This window comes from Protomyctophum bolini (genome assembly GCF_963924005.1).
Source record: "Protomyctophum bolini genome assembly, chromosome: 16".
Lineage (NCBI taxonomy): Eukaryota > Metazoa > Chordata > Actinopteri > Myctophiformes > Myctophidae > Protomyctophum > Protomyctophum bolini.
This window is the reverse complement of record NC_137877.1, coordinates 10,444,068-10,464,500: the sequence shown is the minus strand read 5'-3', so window position 1 is coordinate 10,464,500 and position 20,433 is coordinate 10,444,068. Positions and strand designations below refer to the sequence as shown.

General features: G+C 44.5%; 1 protein-coding gene across 1 annotated transcript; it reads right to left on the bottom strand.

Moving 5' to 3' along the window:
• Positions 1 to 3,668: 3,668 nt before the first annotated feature.
• Positions 3,669 to 20,016, bottom strand: ccdc80 (coiled-coil domain containing 80). Its single transcript, XM_080786563.1, has 10 exons — positions 18,634 to 20,016; positions 18,130 to 18,330; positions 17,370 to 17,899; positions 16,406 to 16,741; positions 14,605 to 14,761; positions 10,125 to 10,261; positions 7,941 to 8,092; positions 7,347 to 7,450; positions 5,211 to 5,294; positions 3,669 to 4,527 (listed from the first exon to the last, which is right to left on the bottom strand). Exons 1-10 carry the CDS (start codon positions 19,325 to 19,327, stop codon positions 4,205 to 4,207), a joined length of 2,718 nt encoding a protein of 905 aa, XP_080642689.1. The 5' UTR covers positions 19,328 to 20,016; the 3' UTR covers positions 3,669 to 4,204.
• Positions 20,017 to 20,433: the final 417 nt, after the last annotated feature.

Here is a 20,433-nt window from a genome sequence, read left to right as displayed (position 1 = left end):
GGCAGACTGGCAGTTGAATACAAATCAACTGCATTTGTAGTTGGAAGAAGTCATCCAGTGGAAAATAGCGGATGTACAAGCTCACAACGTGAAAACTCATTTTAATTCCCTATTCATCATGTATGTAGGACGGTGAAAATGTGTGATTAAAAAAAAAACCTGGCCAGCCGGGGTGCCTGATGGAGGGGAAAAGAACTGGTTGGAATAACGTGTTCCTTCCACGCGCTACGTCCAACCAGGGAAACTCCCCCCTGCCAGGTGTAAAGGAGCGACTTGGACACTCGGGCATGAAGGAAGCATGAGTTCAAGTCCATTGCTCTCCCCTTGTCCCCCATAAATGGGGACTAGGTTGGTGGAGGGTGTGTAGAGCCCAGGTTCACATTAGATAATTGACACGGGGGGTGAAAACTGGGTTACCAAAATCGTGGGATAAAAATATATAAACAAAAACAATGTTATAATAAATATGAAAAAGCTACTTCTAGTGGATATTGTGTTATCATATATTAATATTGATCCTATAAACAATTGAATATACCGTAGGTATGGTTTTGCACACTCAATTCATAATTAATGTTCCAATTTTAGGGCTCTGGCTCATATACTAAGAACCGGGCCGGTTCAACCCTGGTGGAAAACGGGCCATTGCGAGCTTGTAGATCTGCTATTTTCGTACTTTTACTCAAGTTCATTTTGAATACCAGACTTTTACTTGTAAAGAAGTATTTCTACATTGCGGTATTGATGCTTTTACTTAAAGGAGTCGTTTTTGTTGCATTCTTGAGCCAATCATTTGATGACGGCAATAGTTTATTGGCTCAAGAATGTGACAAACATTGAAAACCCCCCATTATAGGGTTAATTATAATGCAATTAATCTACATACTGCGGATACATTCATTATAGGGATAATTAATGTACAGACTGCAGATACGTACATTCATTATAATGATAATTAATGTACAGACTACAGATACATGTATTCATTATAATGATAATGCAGACTGCAGATACATTCATTATAATGATAATTAATGTACAGACTGCAGATTCATTCATTATAATGATAATTAATGTACAGACTGCAGATACATTCATTGCTAAATGATGAATAATGAAATGTCTGTGAAAGTTCATATGTCCCCATCAACATGTGTTGCAGTTGGAGGTGTCATTCACCATGGCAGGCCACTAGGTGGCAATGTTGCACAGAAGATCCTCAAAGTCAGCCACTTCTTGATGTGAGAATTGTTGCCATTCATAGTGATATTTTATGGATAGTTAATAACCAGTTCAGAAGCGTTTACTGGTAGTAAACACAAGTTTTATTGGTCAGAGTATAAATCAGGCATGCAAACAGGCCCAAGGTGAAAAAGGTGACAGTGTGCGGGGCCGACGCTGTGCCGCGGTGCAAATCTTTTGAGCGTTTATCGGTACTAAACCCACTTTTTTTTGGGGGGGGGGGTCGTGGGGGACAGTACATACTGCACTTAAGAGTCATCAGCACAAATCTATTACTCTCAGTATGTAGAAAGATGTTCAAATTAATTACTTCCTGTACTGTACTAGCCCTCCTCCCCGGCCTGTGTGTCTGTGTGTTAGGCTGTGCAACAGTGACACTTGGTGGTGAACAAATGCTATAACGCTATGTCCGTGCTCGGACACAGCCAGGGACACAGGGACACAGCCAGGGACAGACCCAATGACACAGGGACACAGCCAGGGACAGACCCAATGACACAGGGACACAGCCAGGGACAGATCCAATGACACAGGGACACAGCCAGGGACAGACCCAATGACACAGGGACACAGCCAGGGACAGACCCAATGACACAGGGACACAGCCAGGGACAGACCCAATGACACAGGGACACAGCCAGGGACAGACCCAATGACACAGGGACACAGCCAGGGACAGACCCAATGACACAGGGACACAGCCAGGAACAGACCCAATAACACAGCCAGGGACACAGCCACACACACATACTGTAGCTGTCTATAGTGTGGTTGAGTGGCTGCACCACTCAAAAATGACAGATTTACTAAATCAGTACAAATCTAGTAATTATTGATCAAGATGTTAACATTCATGTCCCGATAGTCATAGAACAATTAATTTACTCCAACAGGAGCACTAGCCCCTCCTATATTCAGTAGATTTGTGTCCTAAATGCCATTGACAATGAATGGAGAATAATTGTCATATCTCGGCTTTTTGTCCTACACAATCCTACACATTCATTGTCACAAAAATGACAATGAATGGATGATGTATGATTATAAGAGTGCCGCTCACTTCACACGGGTGTGATTAAAAAAAAAACAGGTCCAGCACTCGCACTCCCATCTCAAAATCCCTTACAGTTACACTCTTCACATCATGTAAAATAGAAATTATATTCACTGGCAAAATAATACATTATAATACAAATAAAATGTTTACTTCAATATTTTAGCCTTAGTCAATTTAAGACATGTAGAGTAACATCCTCTCCTTATTCAACAGTAGCTGCATGTTTTCTTTTTTAATATATTAATTTAGTATAAGCCCTGGGGGGGGGGGGGGGGGGTGTAGTACTACAAGTTGTATGTGTCAAGAGTTTTATTTATTTACTCACACGCACGCACGCACGCACACACACACACACACATGTGCGCGTTTATTTACTCGCACGCATGCATGCACATGCACACACACGCACACACACACACACACACAGCGAGAGAAACTGACACCGGCGTGTCCACACCACAGACAGTATAACGTAAGGTGCTAACGTTGCTAATGCTAACTATAGTAGCAGCTTAACTATGGAACTGACTGGCGAGTCACAGACAGTCTGTCGCGAGTCACAGACAGTCTGTCCCAACTCCCGCCGAGTGCCGAGTCCACACAAGCGGAGCGACCAGCGGCGGCGCACATCATGCCGCCCAGATGCAAGCAGAAATATCGTTCAGAATCATTAGTGATCGACTCACGAGACTAGTCCGTCAGTCTCGTCAGATAATTCTCCGGGCAGCGGGCTCGGGCTCCACCCCCACCCACAGACCCCCTCACCCCCCCCAAACATTTTTTTAACGGATTTGCATGAATCACACAGGTCCTATATTTGGGATAAAAACGGCGATTTTCGCCGAAAAGCTACACTTTTGCATGCCTGATAAATAAGAACAGTGTATAGCAACAGGAACTTTACAAAAGACAAGTAACATTTCACCTTCTTTCAACATGGTAATGGATAGCTGTACCTTGAATGCAACAGATGTCCAATAAATACATGTATTACTTATTTTAGCCCATTATCTACAAAAATAAAGGTTCTTAAAGCAATACTTCACCCCACACATATGAATATTCTGCGTCATTAATTACTTATGCCAGTTGAAACATGGATATGGTTTCATTGTCCACACACGACACACAAGGACTTTGCCAGAATAACTAGAAAGCTTCGCCAAAATACCGTAATTGACGTCAATGGTGACCAGTTCATAGTTACAGAAATGGCCAGGAATGACCGTTAAATTATTCCACAGCATAATCCAAGTCTCCTGAACCAAATAATTGCACTAAAATGTTTAAAACAAATTATATTGCTTGTACACAATACATCTTTCCGTAGCCTTGGACTCTAAATGTGGCATAGTTTGTGTTCTTATCGAACAGAGCGTGAACACACATGGGTTTGACTTCAATCGATCTTGTTAGAGAATGTTGCAATTAAGTTTAGCTATGAATCTCCTTGTGTGTTGTGCCGACTAAGAAACCTACAACTGGCACGATGAGTATAGAGGACAGAATTCTCCGTTTAGGGGCGAACTATTCCTTTAAGGACAAGGTGAGAATGGAAATTTGGCCTGAAGGGCAAGTGAAGGAGATGAATAATGAGACGTGCAAAAGGCTGTGCGTTGGAAAAGTTGAGACGCGAGAGAAGAACAGGATCCCTGAAGTTTGAACCCTTGACATTTCCGGACCAAATAGTTACCATTAAAAAAAAAGCCTCACCGTTCTCTTTCAACAAAACACTAGCTCTGAAAGAACTAGACAAGGTAACGGCAGCGAAACTGAGACCTCCATTAAGTGCTACAATGTTTCTCTGGGGGCTTTCACCCCCCCCCACTGAGCCAACCACCGCCTTTCTAAGGGTCATGGGTCAAATGAACACCTTCTCCGGCAACAGAACGAGCACACCGGCGACTAGTAACCGTAGCCCTGGTGATAACCGTCCTGGTAACCGTGTTCGTAACCGTGCTGGTGGTAACCGTAGCCGCCGTACTCGTCCTCCGGGCAGCGCATGCCCAGCGACTGCTGGATGGCCATCTCCTGCCTGCGCAGCTGCATGGAGTCCACCAGGTCGTAGATGTTGGCCATGGACCACATGGGCGAGGGGTACCAGGACTTCACGTTGCCGTCCTTCCCCACCAGCAGCATGGAGAAGTACTCCGGGCTGATCTGGAAGTAGTTCCTGATGTCCTTCACCAGCGGGGCCGATAGACCCTCGCGCTCCACGGTGGCACTGCCTGATAGGGGGCAGAGGTATGGAATTAGGGATGTCCTTGTTAAAAAAGATACATATGATGACCCAAGTCTAGGCTATTTGAACTGTTTAGCTTAATCTAGTATTTAAGTGTCGTGAGAAAACGAACTCTGCTTCTCTAAAACCTTGCAGCCACTCTAGTTTCTACCCTCTTGCGTAAGCCTGAATCTCTCCACAGTAAAAAAGCCAACGCCTTTCTTGGTTAAGAGCTCCCAAAGGTAATCTCATACCAGGACATTTGAAATGAAAGGGATAACTGTCATATTTCCACGTTGACACCCCCCAAACCACAGCACAGTATTATGCATGCTTATGCAGCTGTGAGACTGTATGCAGATGGTCTGTCTGTGTACAGTTGAGGTTGGCTCCCTGAGATGATCAAACATTCAGTTCCTCGGGCAACATGGTGAGAATAGTGATGAAGGGAGGGGACTGGGATGTAGAGACTCAGGGGTTGGGGCCCAAGCAGGGGGGGGATTCGGTTCAGAGTGGAGGGCTGCAGGTATGTATGACTTGTATAAATACTTTATGAACTCTGTGGCTTTTGATCTTAGTAGTTAAGCAAAGCCACAGTATGTCAATATAGTGCCCCACTCGTGTGTGTGTGCGCGGCAGACATGCAAAGGCATGTTTATGCTTGTTCTAGCCAAGTCCTAATCTACTTACCGTTGATTGGATAGAGTTCCAAGACTCCGCCCATATCTGCAGCCTCTGTGCCGACCAGCTTCAGGATGGAAATGTGTCTCAGACCTGGGTTGCCATGGAAATGCCAGTTATATACAAGACAAGACACGGATAACTAAATGTCTTTGAAAGATAAAGAAAAAACAATTATGCAGATGCTATATCTACTGTACAGTACGCCGACCACCTGTTTCTTATCCATCCATCCTTCTGTTGATCCCTAGCTTGATTTTAAACGGTGCCTGTTTATTATTGGAACCATCCTAGCGGTGGTTTCCAGGTAATTCAATGGGTGAATGTGGTGATCTTCTAGACTCTAAGCCCAGCCAAAGAATGCTTTCCTCAGAGGAGGGCGAACCCACAACAACCACACAAGAACACTGGCTTGCCTATAGGTGAGAGCCAAGTGCTTGAATACCCAGATCAAACCTTCCAGGACTGTGGCCCAGTCAGCAGGACAGGCCTTTGTCTGGGACAGAGAGGGAGGGTACAGCCCTGGGACTATTCCCAGCCAAGAGCTACACAGGACGGGAAACGGTCCACATCGCCTCTGGTCTGGGATGTGATGATAAGCGAGGCTAAGACCTGACTGTTATGTGACCCAACTACGGCCACATAATATAGAAAAACACCCATGCCCGGGTCCTAATGAGTAGTACAACAGCGGAATAATTGCATGCGAGCCATATACTTGTAATGAACAGTTGAACACTCATATTTCCCATGGTAATGGATACACGTTTGGTAAAAGAAATAAGAACTTTGTCTGCAGCAGGAGCGGGACTGAATACACATACTGGATGGGCAGTTTTGTTGCAGTACACTAAGTGTGTATGTAACATAAACCATTCAGACAAGTACAATCCTTGAGATTAGTGAAGTTTAGATAAATAAGACATTTTTGGGAGTTATGTTTGAGTCAAACTGTGGAAAAGTTGACTAATTGGCAGGCTGCAAAGTCTATTGTCAGTGAAGGAAAGAGCTTGTTATACCCAGACAGAGCAGCCATGTGCCAGTACTGTCATCTGGATCTCTCCGCATCCCATTTTTACACACACACACACACACACACACACACACACACACACACACACACACACACACACACACACACACACACACACACAGCGTACACTAGGCCAGGGATACATGCTCATTCACAGCAACACATTCATAGGCAAACCGTGACATGCACTCACACACGGCTCCTGAGAGTATCTGGAGAAATGCTTGTAAACAGAAACATTCCTTGAGAGTTGAGATCAAGCTCTCCCTGAAGTGGAGCCATTAACATATATTTATAAGTGGTTGGACTAATGTTTTGGATTTCTCTGAGAGGACACAGCCTCACGCCTGGGTAACTCTAAGGTCACTGTGAAATATCACAATTATGATTGTTTCTTAATCCACATAGACAATGGAATGTGTGAGAGTCTTCTGCTTTGCTTTTCCACACGTAGGCTGAATGAATGATGAAGAGGAGAACAGACTAGGGCTGTCAAACAATCAATTATCTTCTTGGTGATTATTCTATTGTGATGCGTTGTGAGCTTCAAGCTTGTAAGCTTTAAAAACATATTCGTATAATAGGCGGTCGCTGTTGTAGAAGTGGTGGTTGCTAAGGGGAAATCGGTGGTTGTTGTGGTAAACAGTGGTTGCTATGGTAAAAGATTAATGATAAGTACATTTTGCCTTTAAGAAAATGACATCATTTTCTAAATGGCAGGTGCAGTTAAGTAGTGGGCAGTTTACAGTTCACCACCAAACGTCCTGGTTTGGTGGTGAACTGTAACTGCCCACTACACCACTTAAATGGCATAAAATGCCACAATAAACTCAAAATTGCTGACTTCCTGTTGGGGGTTTAGGTCATGCAGCTCCTAGGGGCATTTTTGTTAGTCCAGCCATGATACATTTTTGAGGGGCGCTAGTCCCCCCTATGCCCAGCTTTGTGTGTCTGTGTCAATAATAGCGATGATTTGATAGGCTGATCACCCCATAGCGATGATTTGATTGGCTGAGCAAAGTATACGTATTGAGGATCAAAAGTGAGGACAGGAGAGTGAAGACGGAAAAGTGAGTCAGATTGACTGCTTGTTTTGGTTCTGATTGGCTCACCCAGGTTACAGGCCTGGCTGGACATGGCGTAGAGCTGCTGCTGGTAGGCCCACTCCTCGTCGTTGGGGGCGGAGATCAGGAACAGACGACGCCTCCATCGGAACCTGCAATCAGGGGAGCATTTTGAACGAGCCCTATAAGTGGCATGACATCAGTGAAACCTCCGCACGACAGACGGCACACGGTCGTTCCCAGAGAGACCGATATATGCACTCCCGTCCCGTCGGTGCCAGACGGGTGACAGCCCCGGGAATTATGGTCAAAAACAACCTGCCAGATCTCCGCACTGTCGTCAAACTGGAATTCTGGTTTCCATGGAAACAATTCTGTCTGTTTTAGAGATCTGAGGGAAAGTATGGGAGAGCAAGTGATTCAACCCAGAAGAGTGGCTATGGCTGTGCTGCTTTTAGCGCACATGCTCATGAGGGTGGCGTGCATGCGGACACACGTACACACACTCGCACACACACACACACACACACACACACACACACACACACACACACACACACACACACACACACACACACACACACACACACACACACACACAGAGGGAAGCCTATAAAGAATGTTGTAAACTGTGTGTCCTACCTGGACAGGAAGTTCTCCAGTGACCTGGGCTTGTCCTCTTTTTTGCAGACCACTCCGTCTCGTTTCTGCTGCTCCATCTCTCGGATGCGAGAGGAGAAGGTATCGATGTAGTCGAACACGGCCTTCATGGCGATGGGAACCTCGTAGGCTTGCTGTCGGGAGAATTAGGGATGGGGGGGAGGTCGGTCATGCCAAGAGTTTATTGAAAGATGAAGCAGAGTTATTAAATTGTGAAATAAACCCTGGGAACGCCACAGTGGATGTAGAAATAAGCTCGAATTCTACTCCTGCGAAATGTTGTGAAAGTAAAGTAAAGTAAATGTGGTGTGTCTTTGCCACTTTCCCATGCATTCTTCATAATTCATTCTCTTCTGGGAAGTAGAGAGGCACTGGGTTCAACGTAACGCAATATAACGTCGAACTTGATTCATGAAATAGCCCGTGCTTTAAGCAATCGCAGCATGAACATCGCGTTATGAATATGTGAATATTCCGTTGCCAAACTCGCACAAAAACATACATACATTTACAGCCACAATTTGCAGTTGTGCTGATTCCGCTGCGTAGGTGCTTTCAATTAATTCACACCTTCACGTCTCTCCCCTTTGCTCTCTCTCTCTCTCTCTCTCTCTCCCTGCCGTACCCACACCCAGTGCCCTGTATAGTTTCATAGACTTCCCAGTATTTCTGTCAGCAGCAGCATGAACACTGGTGTCTTTGTTAAATCTGCCTGAAAACAGCTTGCTGATTTACCCTGGCACGTACACACACGCGCGCACACACACACACACACACACACACACACACACACACACACACACACACACACACACACACACACACACACACACACACACACACACACACACACACACACACACACACACACACACACAGCTGTTGGGCAAGAAACGTCATGTTGTGTGAATTAAAACAGTGTTTGGTCAAGGCAGGATGTTGACAGTACAAGGACAGGTCAGTGGACATGACAGGGATCCCACCTCCAGAGAGTAGTAGGTGTGGGTGGAAAAAAAAAGGGCAGAACGTTCTAATGGAATTATTGACTATAGCATGTAAAGAACAGCATTCAAGGACCATGCTGGTGGTCTAGTTACATCTAGGTCTATGTTTAGCTGAGAAGGTAAGGATGGAGTGTGTGAAGGATGGCATTTAAGAACAATACCTGTGGTCTAGTGTGGTCTCAAAGTGAGGTCCGCGATAATTCGCACGTGGTGTTCACTCACATGTGGTTGTAGTATGCTTATAAGTGTTACGAGGATGAGGGGGTACTTGGAAATAAGTCTTTAAAAAGGGGTACCTACCTGGGCCAAAACAGTTTGAGAACCCCTGGTCTAGTTAATCTTGGTCTATTTTTAGCCCATTGACTCACGGTATAGTTGACATGACTGATGAGCATTTCCCAAAGCCTTTGAATACCATTCATGTCAGTGCAGAATGATAATCGTCTCAAAGAAACCTGACAATTGCTTGAGATAGATTAGAACATTCCACTGCACTGTTTTTGTACGTTTTGCCGTATTTTAAAGTGTGGTCTAGCTACAAATTATCGTTGGAGGGCGCGTCCTGTGGAGACTGGGATTTGATTCCTCCCCGGCGCCTCCGGCTTGGCTAGGCACTCCGACAAACAGTGATGACAGGGACTATCCACCTGTTTCCAGTGTCCCATGAGCCTTTGCGTGAAATGTGGGCATCACTCCCTCTTCCTCTTGGAAAGAGTGTTCATTTAGTAAGATAGTCCAACCTGATTGGAGCCACGAGAGGCGACATGGTACACAAATCCTACAAATGGTCTCCTAAAAATGCGTCCACCTACTTCACACAGATACGGGATGTAAACCGGAGATGGCATGTCTTGCTATTACAGTCTTGGTTGCTGTGTTGCTGCTGAGACCAGTGTTGCCAGATTATGCGAACAGAAACAAGCGGGGCAGGTCTATAAAAACAAGCTAAAAAAAAAAGCAACTCGGCTGTGTTTTACCACTTTACATCGTCTATTTGAAAATAGCAGATATACAAGCTCACAGCGACACGTTGTGAGGTTTTAGATTAGTGTTTTTTTTATATTGAGAATCATATTTTCACGCGCGCACACACACACACACACACACACACACACCGGGACAAGCAGGCAGACCAGCATAACTGCTGCAGGTCAAGACTCACCTTGACTCTCATGTCTGTGTCAGTGAGGGCCATGTAGAAGTCATTGTGGGTCATGCCGAACTCCTTCCTCAGCTCAGTGATCAGGTCCTGGTTCACCAGATCTTCCTGACGAAGGCCCTTCATGGTTTTGTCATTCTCTGCAGATCGGGGAGAGCCCATTGGTCACATTTTGTACAAGAAGGTCTATGTTTCATATACGGTAGATTGGATGTTTAACCCATTCTGACCTGAGATCAGATTCTAAAAATGTCTATTACATCCTGACAGTTTCATTATTAACCCATTCTGGCCTGAGATCAGATTCTAAAAGTGTCTTCGATTTAAAAAAAAATAACAGACCTACAAGCTCGTAGCGCGCCACGCTATGAGCTTGTAGATCTGCAATTTTTCAATAGCTAAAGCATAACACAATGCTAACACCAAAATGGGTTCCCGCCCCAAAATGGGTTAATACTCATTTGAAATGGTGGGTTAAGATTAAGAACAAATTGTTGTGTCTGTTCTGTTGGATGTTGAAGCTTTCTCACTGTCTTTGTAGTACAATAGGGAGTGGACGTGTCCTGCTTCCTTTTCATGTTTTTAATTCCCAAACATATTCGCAATGTTACGCAACTTTCAGTCCGAACACATGCAGGCACGTATACACACACACGCACACGCACATACACGAAGAGAACAGAAGACAAAATCATCTCATTCCATCTGTGTCCCCATAAAATGTTAATTTGAGCTTTTGTTCTCAGAAATCAGCCGTGACATGTGTGCAGCAACAGTAATCAAGACTCCATAATCGGGAGATGATTTATGACCACAATGACGTGACGGGTCATCACATGTTAGAGCCAAAAGGTTGGCTTCTTTTTCTTTTCTTTTTTGGACACATTTGGAAGAACGTCCCTTTGAATTTATATCTGAAAACCCCCCTCTAACGAGGCTGAGAACCAGGCTTGATAACGAGGAGCAGCATGTCAGCTTGCAGGGACACTCTAGAGACTCACTAAAGACAAGCTTTTATTCACCGGCTGTGATCTGGCATAGTCTGATGGCTTAGACCAGAGTCTGAAGCTAGCATTTATATACAGGCCGCAGCCGAAGCCTTTAATCACGCTGCCCGTACGCACACACACACACACACACTCACACACACACACACACACACACACACACGGTTGCAAAAACACCGAGACACACACTGACTGAGGCACTGGCACACATTCGCACACACCCATAGATGCATGGAACATACAGTATGTTGTGAGGAGATGTCAGGAAAGCCCCGGCACGTGCCGGACAACAGTAGAGCAGGCGGTGGTGACGACAACACAACATAAACATAAACACACACACAGTAGCCTACTATATACACACACAATGTCCACCATGTTTAGAACTCAATTACTTTAGGTCAGTTCTTCCAAAAATGGGAAATTCATTTTCCATCATACAGGACTGAAAGAACCAGTTGTTTGCGCACGCACGCACACGCACACGCGCACACACACACACACACACACACACACACACACACACACACACACACACACACACACACACACACACACACACACACACACACACACACACAGTTAGACTTACATGCATACAAAGACCCTCCAGCTAGTGAGTGGAATAAAAGTGTAACCAGCGTTAAGACTCTAACTATGGGTGAGGTTGTCTGTGTGTGTGTGTGTGTGTGTGCGCACACGTGTGCGTGCATGACCTCACCTCAGAGCCCTTTCCAGCATTCCATCTGGATAGAAGCCTGTTGTCATGTGGAGTGACAGACTAATAAAGTTTTACAAAGTGGGTTTGTGTATCCTGAAATTAACACGCGCTAACCAAGGCCCAGGGACTGTAAAATATCTCAAAATACACAACGCCGCCAAGCACAAGATGACAAAGCATGGCCTCATATGAAAGGGCAGAGGTTTAGCTCCCTCTCTATTAGCAGCTTGAGGTAATTTTAATGAAAGGGAGACTCTAAAAGCCTTAATAATTGTATAGTGATGTAATCGAGTGTGATGTGTCTGTCTGTGTGTGTGTGTGTGTGTGTGTGTGTGTGTGTGTGCGCGCGTGTCCGTGCATGTTTTAGGCCGGGTGTTGAGAGACCACATGTGTGGGAGTGATGAACTAATCGTCTACAGCGTATCCATCGCTACGCAGGAAGCACACTTAACTCCATGTCTGGGATGATCAGCTAAAAAGGTATGTACTCCCGTCTCCCACCCCCCCATACGTGTGTGTGTGTGTGTGTGTGTGTCTGTGTGTGTGTGTGTGTGCGTGTGTGTGCTCGCACGGCACTAGGGCTTTAAGCAACTAGTCGACTATTCAACTAGTCGACTAGTAAACCCACTAGTTGACCTCACTGGTACTAGTTCAAAGGAAAAATATTTTTTTTGTTTTTGTTTTTTCCTCCCGTTTTTGTAGGCCTCAAGATCAGATAGATTATCGTTTTATTATAATTAAAAAAAACTACCTTTTTAATTATTTTTACATAATAGGTAGGACTAGTTAAACAACTAGTCGAATAATAAGCTAGTAAAAAACACTAGAAGTGAAAGCCCTATTATTAAATGACTTTATGTTAACCCATTTGAACCCAAAATCCCAAGTGAGGGATAGGCGAACATTCAAACAAAATAGGCAAACATTCTGTGCAGCAGATCTACATGCTTGTGAGATGGTATATCAGCTATTTTCGGTGAAGATATTTGGTGTAGAGCGGCAGAGGGAAGGAGAGGACCAATAGTACAGACCGAGGCTCTGGGTGACTGCAGTCAAAATCCATGCAGGTTTTGGCTGCCTTGTTAAGTGGTCAGATTGGTGGGTTGCGAACACTTTTGACATTTTCAAGTGTGCCCTGATCCAGAAAAGGTTGAGAACTCACTGTATTATACTGTATGAATTGCCACTGAAATAGATATTGGTTCTATGAGGCCTGCCACATTTCTTATCGAATGACGAATACAAAATCAGACCAGTCTGAAGCGAGTGGTGCAACAGCACCCCCTATTGGTACTCTAAACATCGGGACAAAGGTTAGTCGTTAGGACATACGTACATTGCTCCAGACAGTGGCCTTGTGGTTAGAGTGTCCTCCCTGAAACTGGGAGGTCGGGGGTTCGATCCCCGGCCGGGTCATACTAAAGACTGTAAAGATGGGACCCAATGCCTCCCTGCTTGGCACTCAGCATCAAAGGGTTGGATTGGGGGCTCAAATCTACTAATCAAATGATTCCCGAGCGTGACACGGCTGCAGCTCACCGCTCCAAGAGATGGGTCAAATGTGGAGAACAAATTTCACTGCGGTAACGTGTGTGACCAATCGTATGACTTTGACTTGACTGATTGATGTTCCTTGGAGTGGTTGCACCAATCAAAAAAAGTAGTAGTTTAGAGACAGATATCTCGTCAACACTCTAGTATCATCTACTGTATACAGATTACTACAGTAATGCTGTGGCTTTGGCAAGCAGTGAGTATTCACAATGTTATCGTATACCGGCAGCGCTCACTTTAAGCATCTGGGCTGACTTCATACACAATGCAGGTGTAGCAGAGTAACGTTGCCTGGAACCAAGAAGCCTAATTCCTCCTTGTCCGAGACTGAATTCCACTTTTGAACAAATTCGTTTTTTAAATTTCCCATGAGTGAGGGCCGGTTTTAAACTCGGGTAGTTACAATTGTGCCTTGACTATAAGACAAGGGTTTGAATGCAGGTGTTCACACGGCCACCTGGAGTTCTTCTTGCATAGGAAGGTGAAGTAAGGACAGGACAGTAGAGGTGCTAAATGACACCAACGGAGCCTTTTCCCCTTTCACCAGCAACATTTGGATTAAGTTGCCACTGAACTAGAGTTGAACTTTGCAGCAGTGTATCAAGTAGTGTTAACCAGTTCCATAGTTTGAACACAAGGGCTAGTGTAGCTGATCTTAAACCACCAAACCTGAGACATAGGGTAGGTAGAAGCTCATTTAAATATACAGGAGTGGAGGATTGGAACAAAATCCCAAGGGAAATTAAATTTGCCCAGTCTTTGAAAATTAAAAAAAATATATGTTGAAAAAGTGGCTGATGGGCAAGTTAGTATAGTGCTGTATTTATCTATCTATCTATTTATTGTCTTTTGTTTATTGATTTATGATGGCCGGTTGTAAATGTCATTAGTATTGTAATGTTAGTACACATGTTCTTCTTATCATATGCTGTAGCGGCTGTAGCCTGTAACTATTTATTTATTTATTTGGATCACAATGGAATTAAGTCCTCAGACTTTTTGTGCAATCCTGATAATTCTGTACTGCTCTTCTATGAATTGTATCATGAATATATCAAATCAATCAAAGTGAAAAGGATTCAGATAAGACCATTGTGGAGTGTTTGTATAGACAGTGACCAACATGATGCAATTCTTAATATTTAGATAGTAGTTTGACGAGAGGAGAGTACAACAGAACATGTTGTGTTTAGCCACATACCCAGCTGGTAGTGGTCTATCTTCATGGTGGAGTTTGTGAGCGAGCCAAAGATGGTGATGATGGTCACCTTTCTGATGGCCATCTCACACACCGTCTCCAGGTACTCGTCTCTCTGCTGCGCGTACATATCGCCGTCTTCAGCGGGAGAGGTGATCAGCTGGAGGGGTGTAGGGGTGGCATCCGAACAGAGAAAGAAAAAGTGAGAAAAGAGAAAACTTTAAATTAGCGTAGAACTTTTATACGACTTAAACTAACACTCCGGATTTTGCTGTGTACCTGTGTGTGCGGGTGTTTTTCATTTATGCTATTACATAAATTCAAAATATGTGCATCATGCATATACGGTATACGTGCACACATTTGGCGGTGTGTTCTTGCGGATGTGGCGTTGTTTACATTACACTGCGGGGAGAGGATGGGGGCCATCATGTTTTCCCACCCCACCCTGAGCACCGCTGTGATAAGAATCTAGACCGGGCTGCAAAACACTGCCATATACTCTGCAGTGTCTGCAGACTGCCGTGCAGAGGATCTGAACCTTGTTCTGATGATAGAACAGTCCAGGGATCTGGACTGAAGTGTTTTTGTAGCCGGAAAGGATCAAGTTTGTTTATTTTACTGCCAATTCTGTGACGTAAGTTTTGCTCTTATGTACCTGTACACAAGATGTAATAATAAAGCACAACCTTGAACCGTGATGAGCTGTCAGTGACGCTCGTTCACAGCAAGCGAGTCAGTGAATTAAAGGACAACTTTAGTTTTTTTCAACCAAGGTTCATGTATTTAGGTTGTTATTAGAGAAAGTAAAAGATGAGTGTTAATTTTTTTTTCATTTGCTGCTTTCTTTCGTTTCAGGGATTTTAGCTGTTTTTGACAGGGAATTTGAGCATGGGGCTAAGTATGTATTTTTTTTACAAAATATTATGGCGATTTCTTTTTTGTTATTTACTATAGTCCAAGAAATTACATCTGGCCACAGAAGATCATAGGATCTACTGAATCGCCATAATATTTTGTAAAAAAAATACAGAGCTAAAATCCATAAAACTAAAGAAAGCTAAAGAAAACAACCTAAAACATGAACCTTGGTTCATGTTTGTTTTTTTAACTAACTTTTTTTGTTGTCCTTTAACTAACTTGATCTTTCCTGCTGCAAAATACATCATCTGTCGATCTGCGGATGATGTATCATTAGATCATTAGAGCATAATTATGTAAGAGTGAATGACAGTCTGATAACTCTGCTCTGTATTTAACGGTAACCCAAGTAGAATTAAGATCAATTGTGTTGAAAACAAATCAATCAAATGTATGAAAGTAACTTTTTGAAAACTATGCTGAGCAGCAGTTACTTATAGTTACATAATATGATCATAAAAGGGCCAGTGTGGCATCTTGACTGTAATCCTTTTAAGTAACCAATCCCTCTCCAAGTCAGTGAGGTCACTCTCTGTAGTGAGTTATTTCCTTTGAGAAAGGTTTCTCAAAGATAAAAAGGCAAACTTCAATGGAATCTGCTCCTGATTGTGCTACTTACTGTATGACAGCATAATTGTACGACTCTGTAATGCTTGAATTTCCAAAAGTAGTTGAGTACAATATGCCATCAGACATCTACACACAATAAGTGGAAGTAGAATGACTGGTTTTAGAATGTACCAAAAAAAAGAGGTCCAAACTGGTCAGACAAAATGGAAACATCTAGCCAATATTTTACACTAGACAAAGAGTTACAAAGATTTACTTTCCACCCCTTGGTAGTTAATGTTGTACAAGAACGAGTGTGATGTCATGTTCTCACCAGCAGCCGTCTCCTGCTCTCAAAGTACTCCAGGAAGGAGGCCAGAGAGCCCTTGGGAGGAGGCGGCTTCTTAGTGGGCTTCAGGTACTCCTGAAGCTTCGTCAGCTTCTTCCCGTTTTTCTTTCCACCATTCTTCCCCTCCTTCCCCGCCTTCCCGCCTCTCCTCTCTGCCTTTTTGGCGGCCTTGTCGTTCTTCTTCTTCTTCTTGTCGTGTTTGTCGTGCTTGCCCTTGGCCCTCTTGGCAGGGCTCAGGTCGACGTAGGGGTCTGTGTCCTCGGGCTCAGTGACCGTGGGCTTACCCAAGTCAATCTTGTCCTCGTACTCGTTTGTCAGCACCTGCACACGAGGGGTGTGGCAAAGAAGAAGGTCATAATAATAAGTAATAATAATAATGAATTTTATTTATATTGCACTTTTCATTCACAAGGAATAAAAACAGATCGCTTATTCATTTCTGCCATGATCAATTATTTTACGTTATCTGTATGCAGTTTTAGAGCAGGGCTCTAAGGACGGCAATGATGCACCATCAAGCCATCTAATTATTAGTCCCAAACAAGAAATCTCGATCTGCAACGATTCACTCAACTCACAATCACAATATTACGTTCGCAATATGAATTTTCACGATATTTAAACAACTGTAAACATGCTTTCTTGTTTAGAACCTATTTGGTCACATCCCTAATATATACATAAATACTGTACATACATATAGGACTCGTGAGAGAAGAATTTACTAAATGTGTACTGCAGCCACATATTTGCATTTTTTGTTTGTTTTTAGTTACTCTATTCTTATTGGATTCGTATCATTGTCACACTGTCGAGGAGGCTATAAGAACGAGAATTTACCTCTCTGTAATGTTGCTACAGCTGTATTATAAGTGTATGTGACAATAAAAGACAGAAAAGGGGGAAAAAAACTAAATTTTACACTTTACTACAAAGTGTACTGAATCACCTTTTCAAGTCCATTTTTCTTCTTGGAAGGTTTGGCCTTGGTGGGTTTATGTGTGGTGGGCACCAGGCCGGCCTGCTTGCGGCTCTGGGGCTCTCGGCTCTCTTTGTCCGTGCGGTTATCTCCAGACGGTGTGGTCTTGGGTTGGAGCCTCTCCCTGTCACTGGTGGTCCTGGGGGCAGGGAGCCAGTGAGCCGTGGTGTGGGCCTTGGTAGGTCTCTGGGTGGTGGTGGTGGTAGGTCTAGTGGTGGGGCGCTTTGTGGTGCTGGTTCTTCTGGTTGTAGTGGTGGTAGCTTTAGTTGTGGTTGTTGGTCTGGTGGTGGTGGTGGTTGCTTGGGTTGTGGTTGGCCTTGTTGTTGTTGTTGTTGTTGGCCTTGTCGTTGTGGTTGGCCTTGTTGTTGTGGTTGGCCTTGTCGTTGTAGTGGTGGTGGCAGCAGTGGTTGCTGTTGTAGTCTGTGTAGGTCTCCTGACTGGTTTCCTTATGACCTCCTTTCTGTCTGGTTTCCTCTCTACTGGTGTGTCTACTGGCCCTCCTGTTAGGATGTCGAAACGAGAGAGAGAGAGAGAGAGAGGTCTTTAGTTAACTGTAAATACCCGGTATGTAATGTTGTTGTTTATGTTTTGTGCATGTAAATGTAAAATTGAGAGGGGAATTGAGAGGGGATGAGAAAGTAAGAGAATATTATTGTTTAATTTCTAAAAGCGACATGCTCACTGTTCTGTTCTGATTTCATCATCATTATCATCATAATATCCCTCTCACCTGCTGTGACCGTACCCTCTTCCACCTGCCCCTCCACACCTGCCCCTTTGCACTTTTGGACGAAGCCTTTCTGCCGCATCTTCTCCAGCTTACGCATGGGGGACTGGTCGATCACCTCGTACATGGCCTCCAGCCTCACGGGGTAAGGATATCGCTCCTCCACCTGCAAAGTCTTCTTCAGCAACACCATCCCAAATTTACCTGTCCGGGTGCAGGAGATGATCAGAAGACAGCGATGAAAGGTTAAATGGTGGTTAAATGGTGCGATGCATGCTTAATTCTGTACCATTTAGAATCTTTAACAGATTGAGTTGGAAAGGAATGCCATTTGGAACAACACATACTATAGAGTTCTGGGATCACAATAAACGTGTTTGTTGTGATCATGGAACTTGTTTGCAAGTTTCTGTAATGTAGATTAATTAGTTAATTAATTAGTTAATTAATTAATTGTCAATCAATTATATATTTCTCCGAAACTTCTACATTTTCTACATTCATTACCTTTCTCCAACTTGAGGAAACTCATGAGTCTCGGGATGAGGGCGGTGTCCAGCGGCTCCTCCATCACCTTGCCCTCTGGGGTAATCCTCCTCACCTTGCCCCCCATCTCCCCCTCCTGGTGGAACATGACGACTTGATGCACGTGCCTCTCTGCCAGTTCGCAGTACACGTCGGGTTTAAGAAGAGTCATCATTAGCCGATAGTAGCCATCCGAGTCGTGAGGCGCCGAAATCACCAGGACACGGTTTTTCCCCGCAAAGCTCGCCAGCAGGTTCGGCGAGCCGGCGCTGCTTGGCATTCGGGCGACCCTGGCTCTCGCCCCGGGAGTGCCCTCGTCATTTTGGGGCATCGTGCCTGCACCCTGGCCAGCTATTCCTCTCCCCGCCATTGCCCGGGGACGTCCTGCTCCCTTTCCCTGTACATATCTCGTCCTTACAGCGGGTACAGGGCTCTCGTCCGCCTGCACCCCGTCTGCCTCTTTGGGGCTGAGCACGGAGACAGCCGACGCTGCCCCGGGACGTGCGCCGCCGTTAACGAAGCGTTCCCTGCCCGCTGCGCCCGGCTGGAGACGTCCCCTCTTCGCGCGTAGGCGCAAGGACATGCGTCGTAGGTGACCGTGACCCTGCTTGTCTGCCTCACCTGTCCATGTTAACAGGCATATCAGAGCGAAACCAAGTGCAAACGCTCCCCGCATACTTTAGTTAGATGTCCGATAACTCAAAGGGGGGGGAAAAAATAAAGATCCAGTGGTGAACCTGGGATCTCGGTGCGTCTTTTAGTGCATTTGAGCGTCTGGTGATTATTTCGCAGCAGACAAAAATCCACTTGTAACAGTCTGCTCCAAACTTTACTGACGCGGAGAGCGCGTAAAGAGAGGAAACGTGTTAACAGAGATATACAGCAACACTCACGTTACAGATTGTATTCCTCCACCGTCTCCAAAACATCCAGAATTCTGATGAGAATAATTGAGCGCAGAGGAGGGGGGGGGGGGAAATAATTAAAATGGAAGACAATTAAGTCTTACAGCATCACATATCCAATCAGGTTGATGATACCCCATCCTATAAGTGAATGTAGAGCAACGTTTATTTCCAACAGACAGTATGAAGAAAAAAAGCACTTATTCACAAAAACAATGGAACTTTACGCAGGCTAGAGAGGTCTGCGTCGGAATTCAGCTACTGTAGAAACCCTGTAAAGGAAGATTCGTCCCTTGCACTCGTTGGCCAGTCTGAACTGTGGAGGCTTTCCCAGAAATGTCCACACAGACCTCAGCCTCCGGGCTCTCTCTCTCTTGGCGACGGAGCAACATGGACCTGCCCCTGAATAGGTGGTTGCCAGTTCAGACTGTAAACCCCCGTGTTAGAGGAAAATGTATTTGTAATTAACTTCAGCATCCTCCTTCCAGGGAAGTTTGGACTTTTATAGAAGGCTAGCAACAAGTTAGGTGGTTGAATAAAAATAAATGTTCAATGTAGGCTATGTTGTGACGGTTTCAGTTACAATCACACGGTTACTGTATATGCAAGTGAAGTCCACTTTCCTCAGGGGCCAGGCCCATTATGTTCCTCTTGAGAGGGAACACCCCCTAATTACCTCCCCTACATCCAACAACAAAAATACACCATACTTTAATTCCCATGCACCTTGTCCAAAAGGGATTGCCATATTGTGGTGCATTAGACCACCAAGGACACGGAACATTTAGAAAAGTACTGAGAGCTGGTGTATATTTATAGACTGAGCTCGGCAGCTGTTTACTACCGGTATCTCCCTACCATTTTACAGAGAGCACTG

Bases quoted from the DNA above. Each gene is read 5' to 3' on its own strand.
- ccdc80 (XM_080786563.1), bottom strand. From the start codon at position 19,327: ATGCGGGGAGCGTTTGCACTTGGTTTCGCTCTGATATGCCTGTTAACA. The intron at 14,762-16,405 runs GTGAGAACATGA...ACACCCCTCCAG, and splicing joins AGAGCAGGAGACGGCTGCTG to CTGATCACCTCTCCCGCTGA. The intron at 10,262-14,604 runs GTATGTGGCTAA...CCCGATCTGCAG, and splicing joins GATAGACCACTACCAGCTGG to AGAATGACAAAACCATGAAG.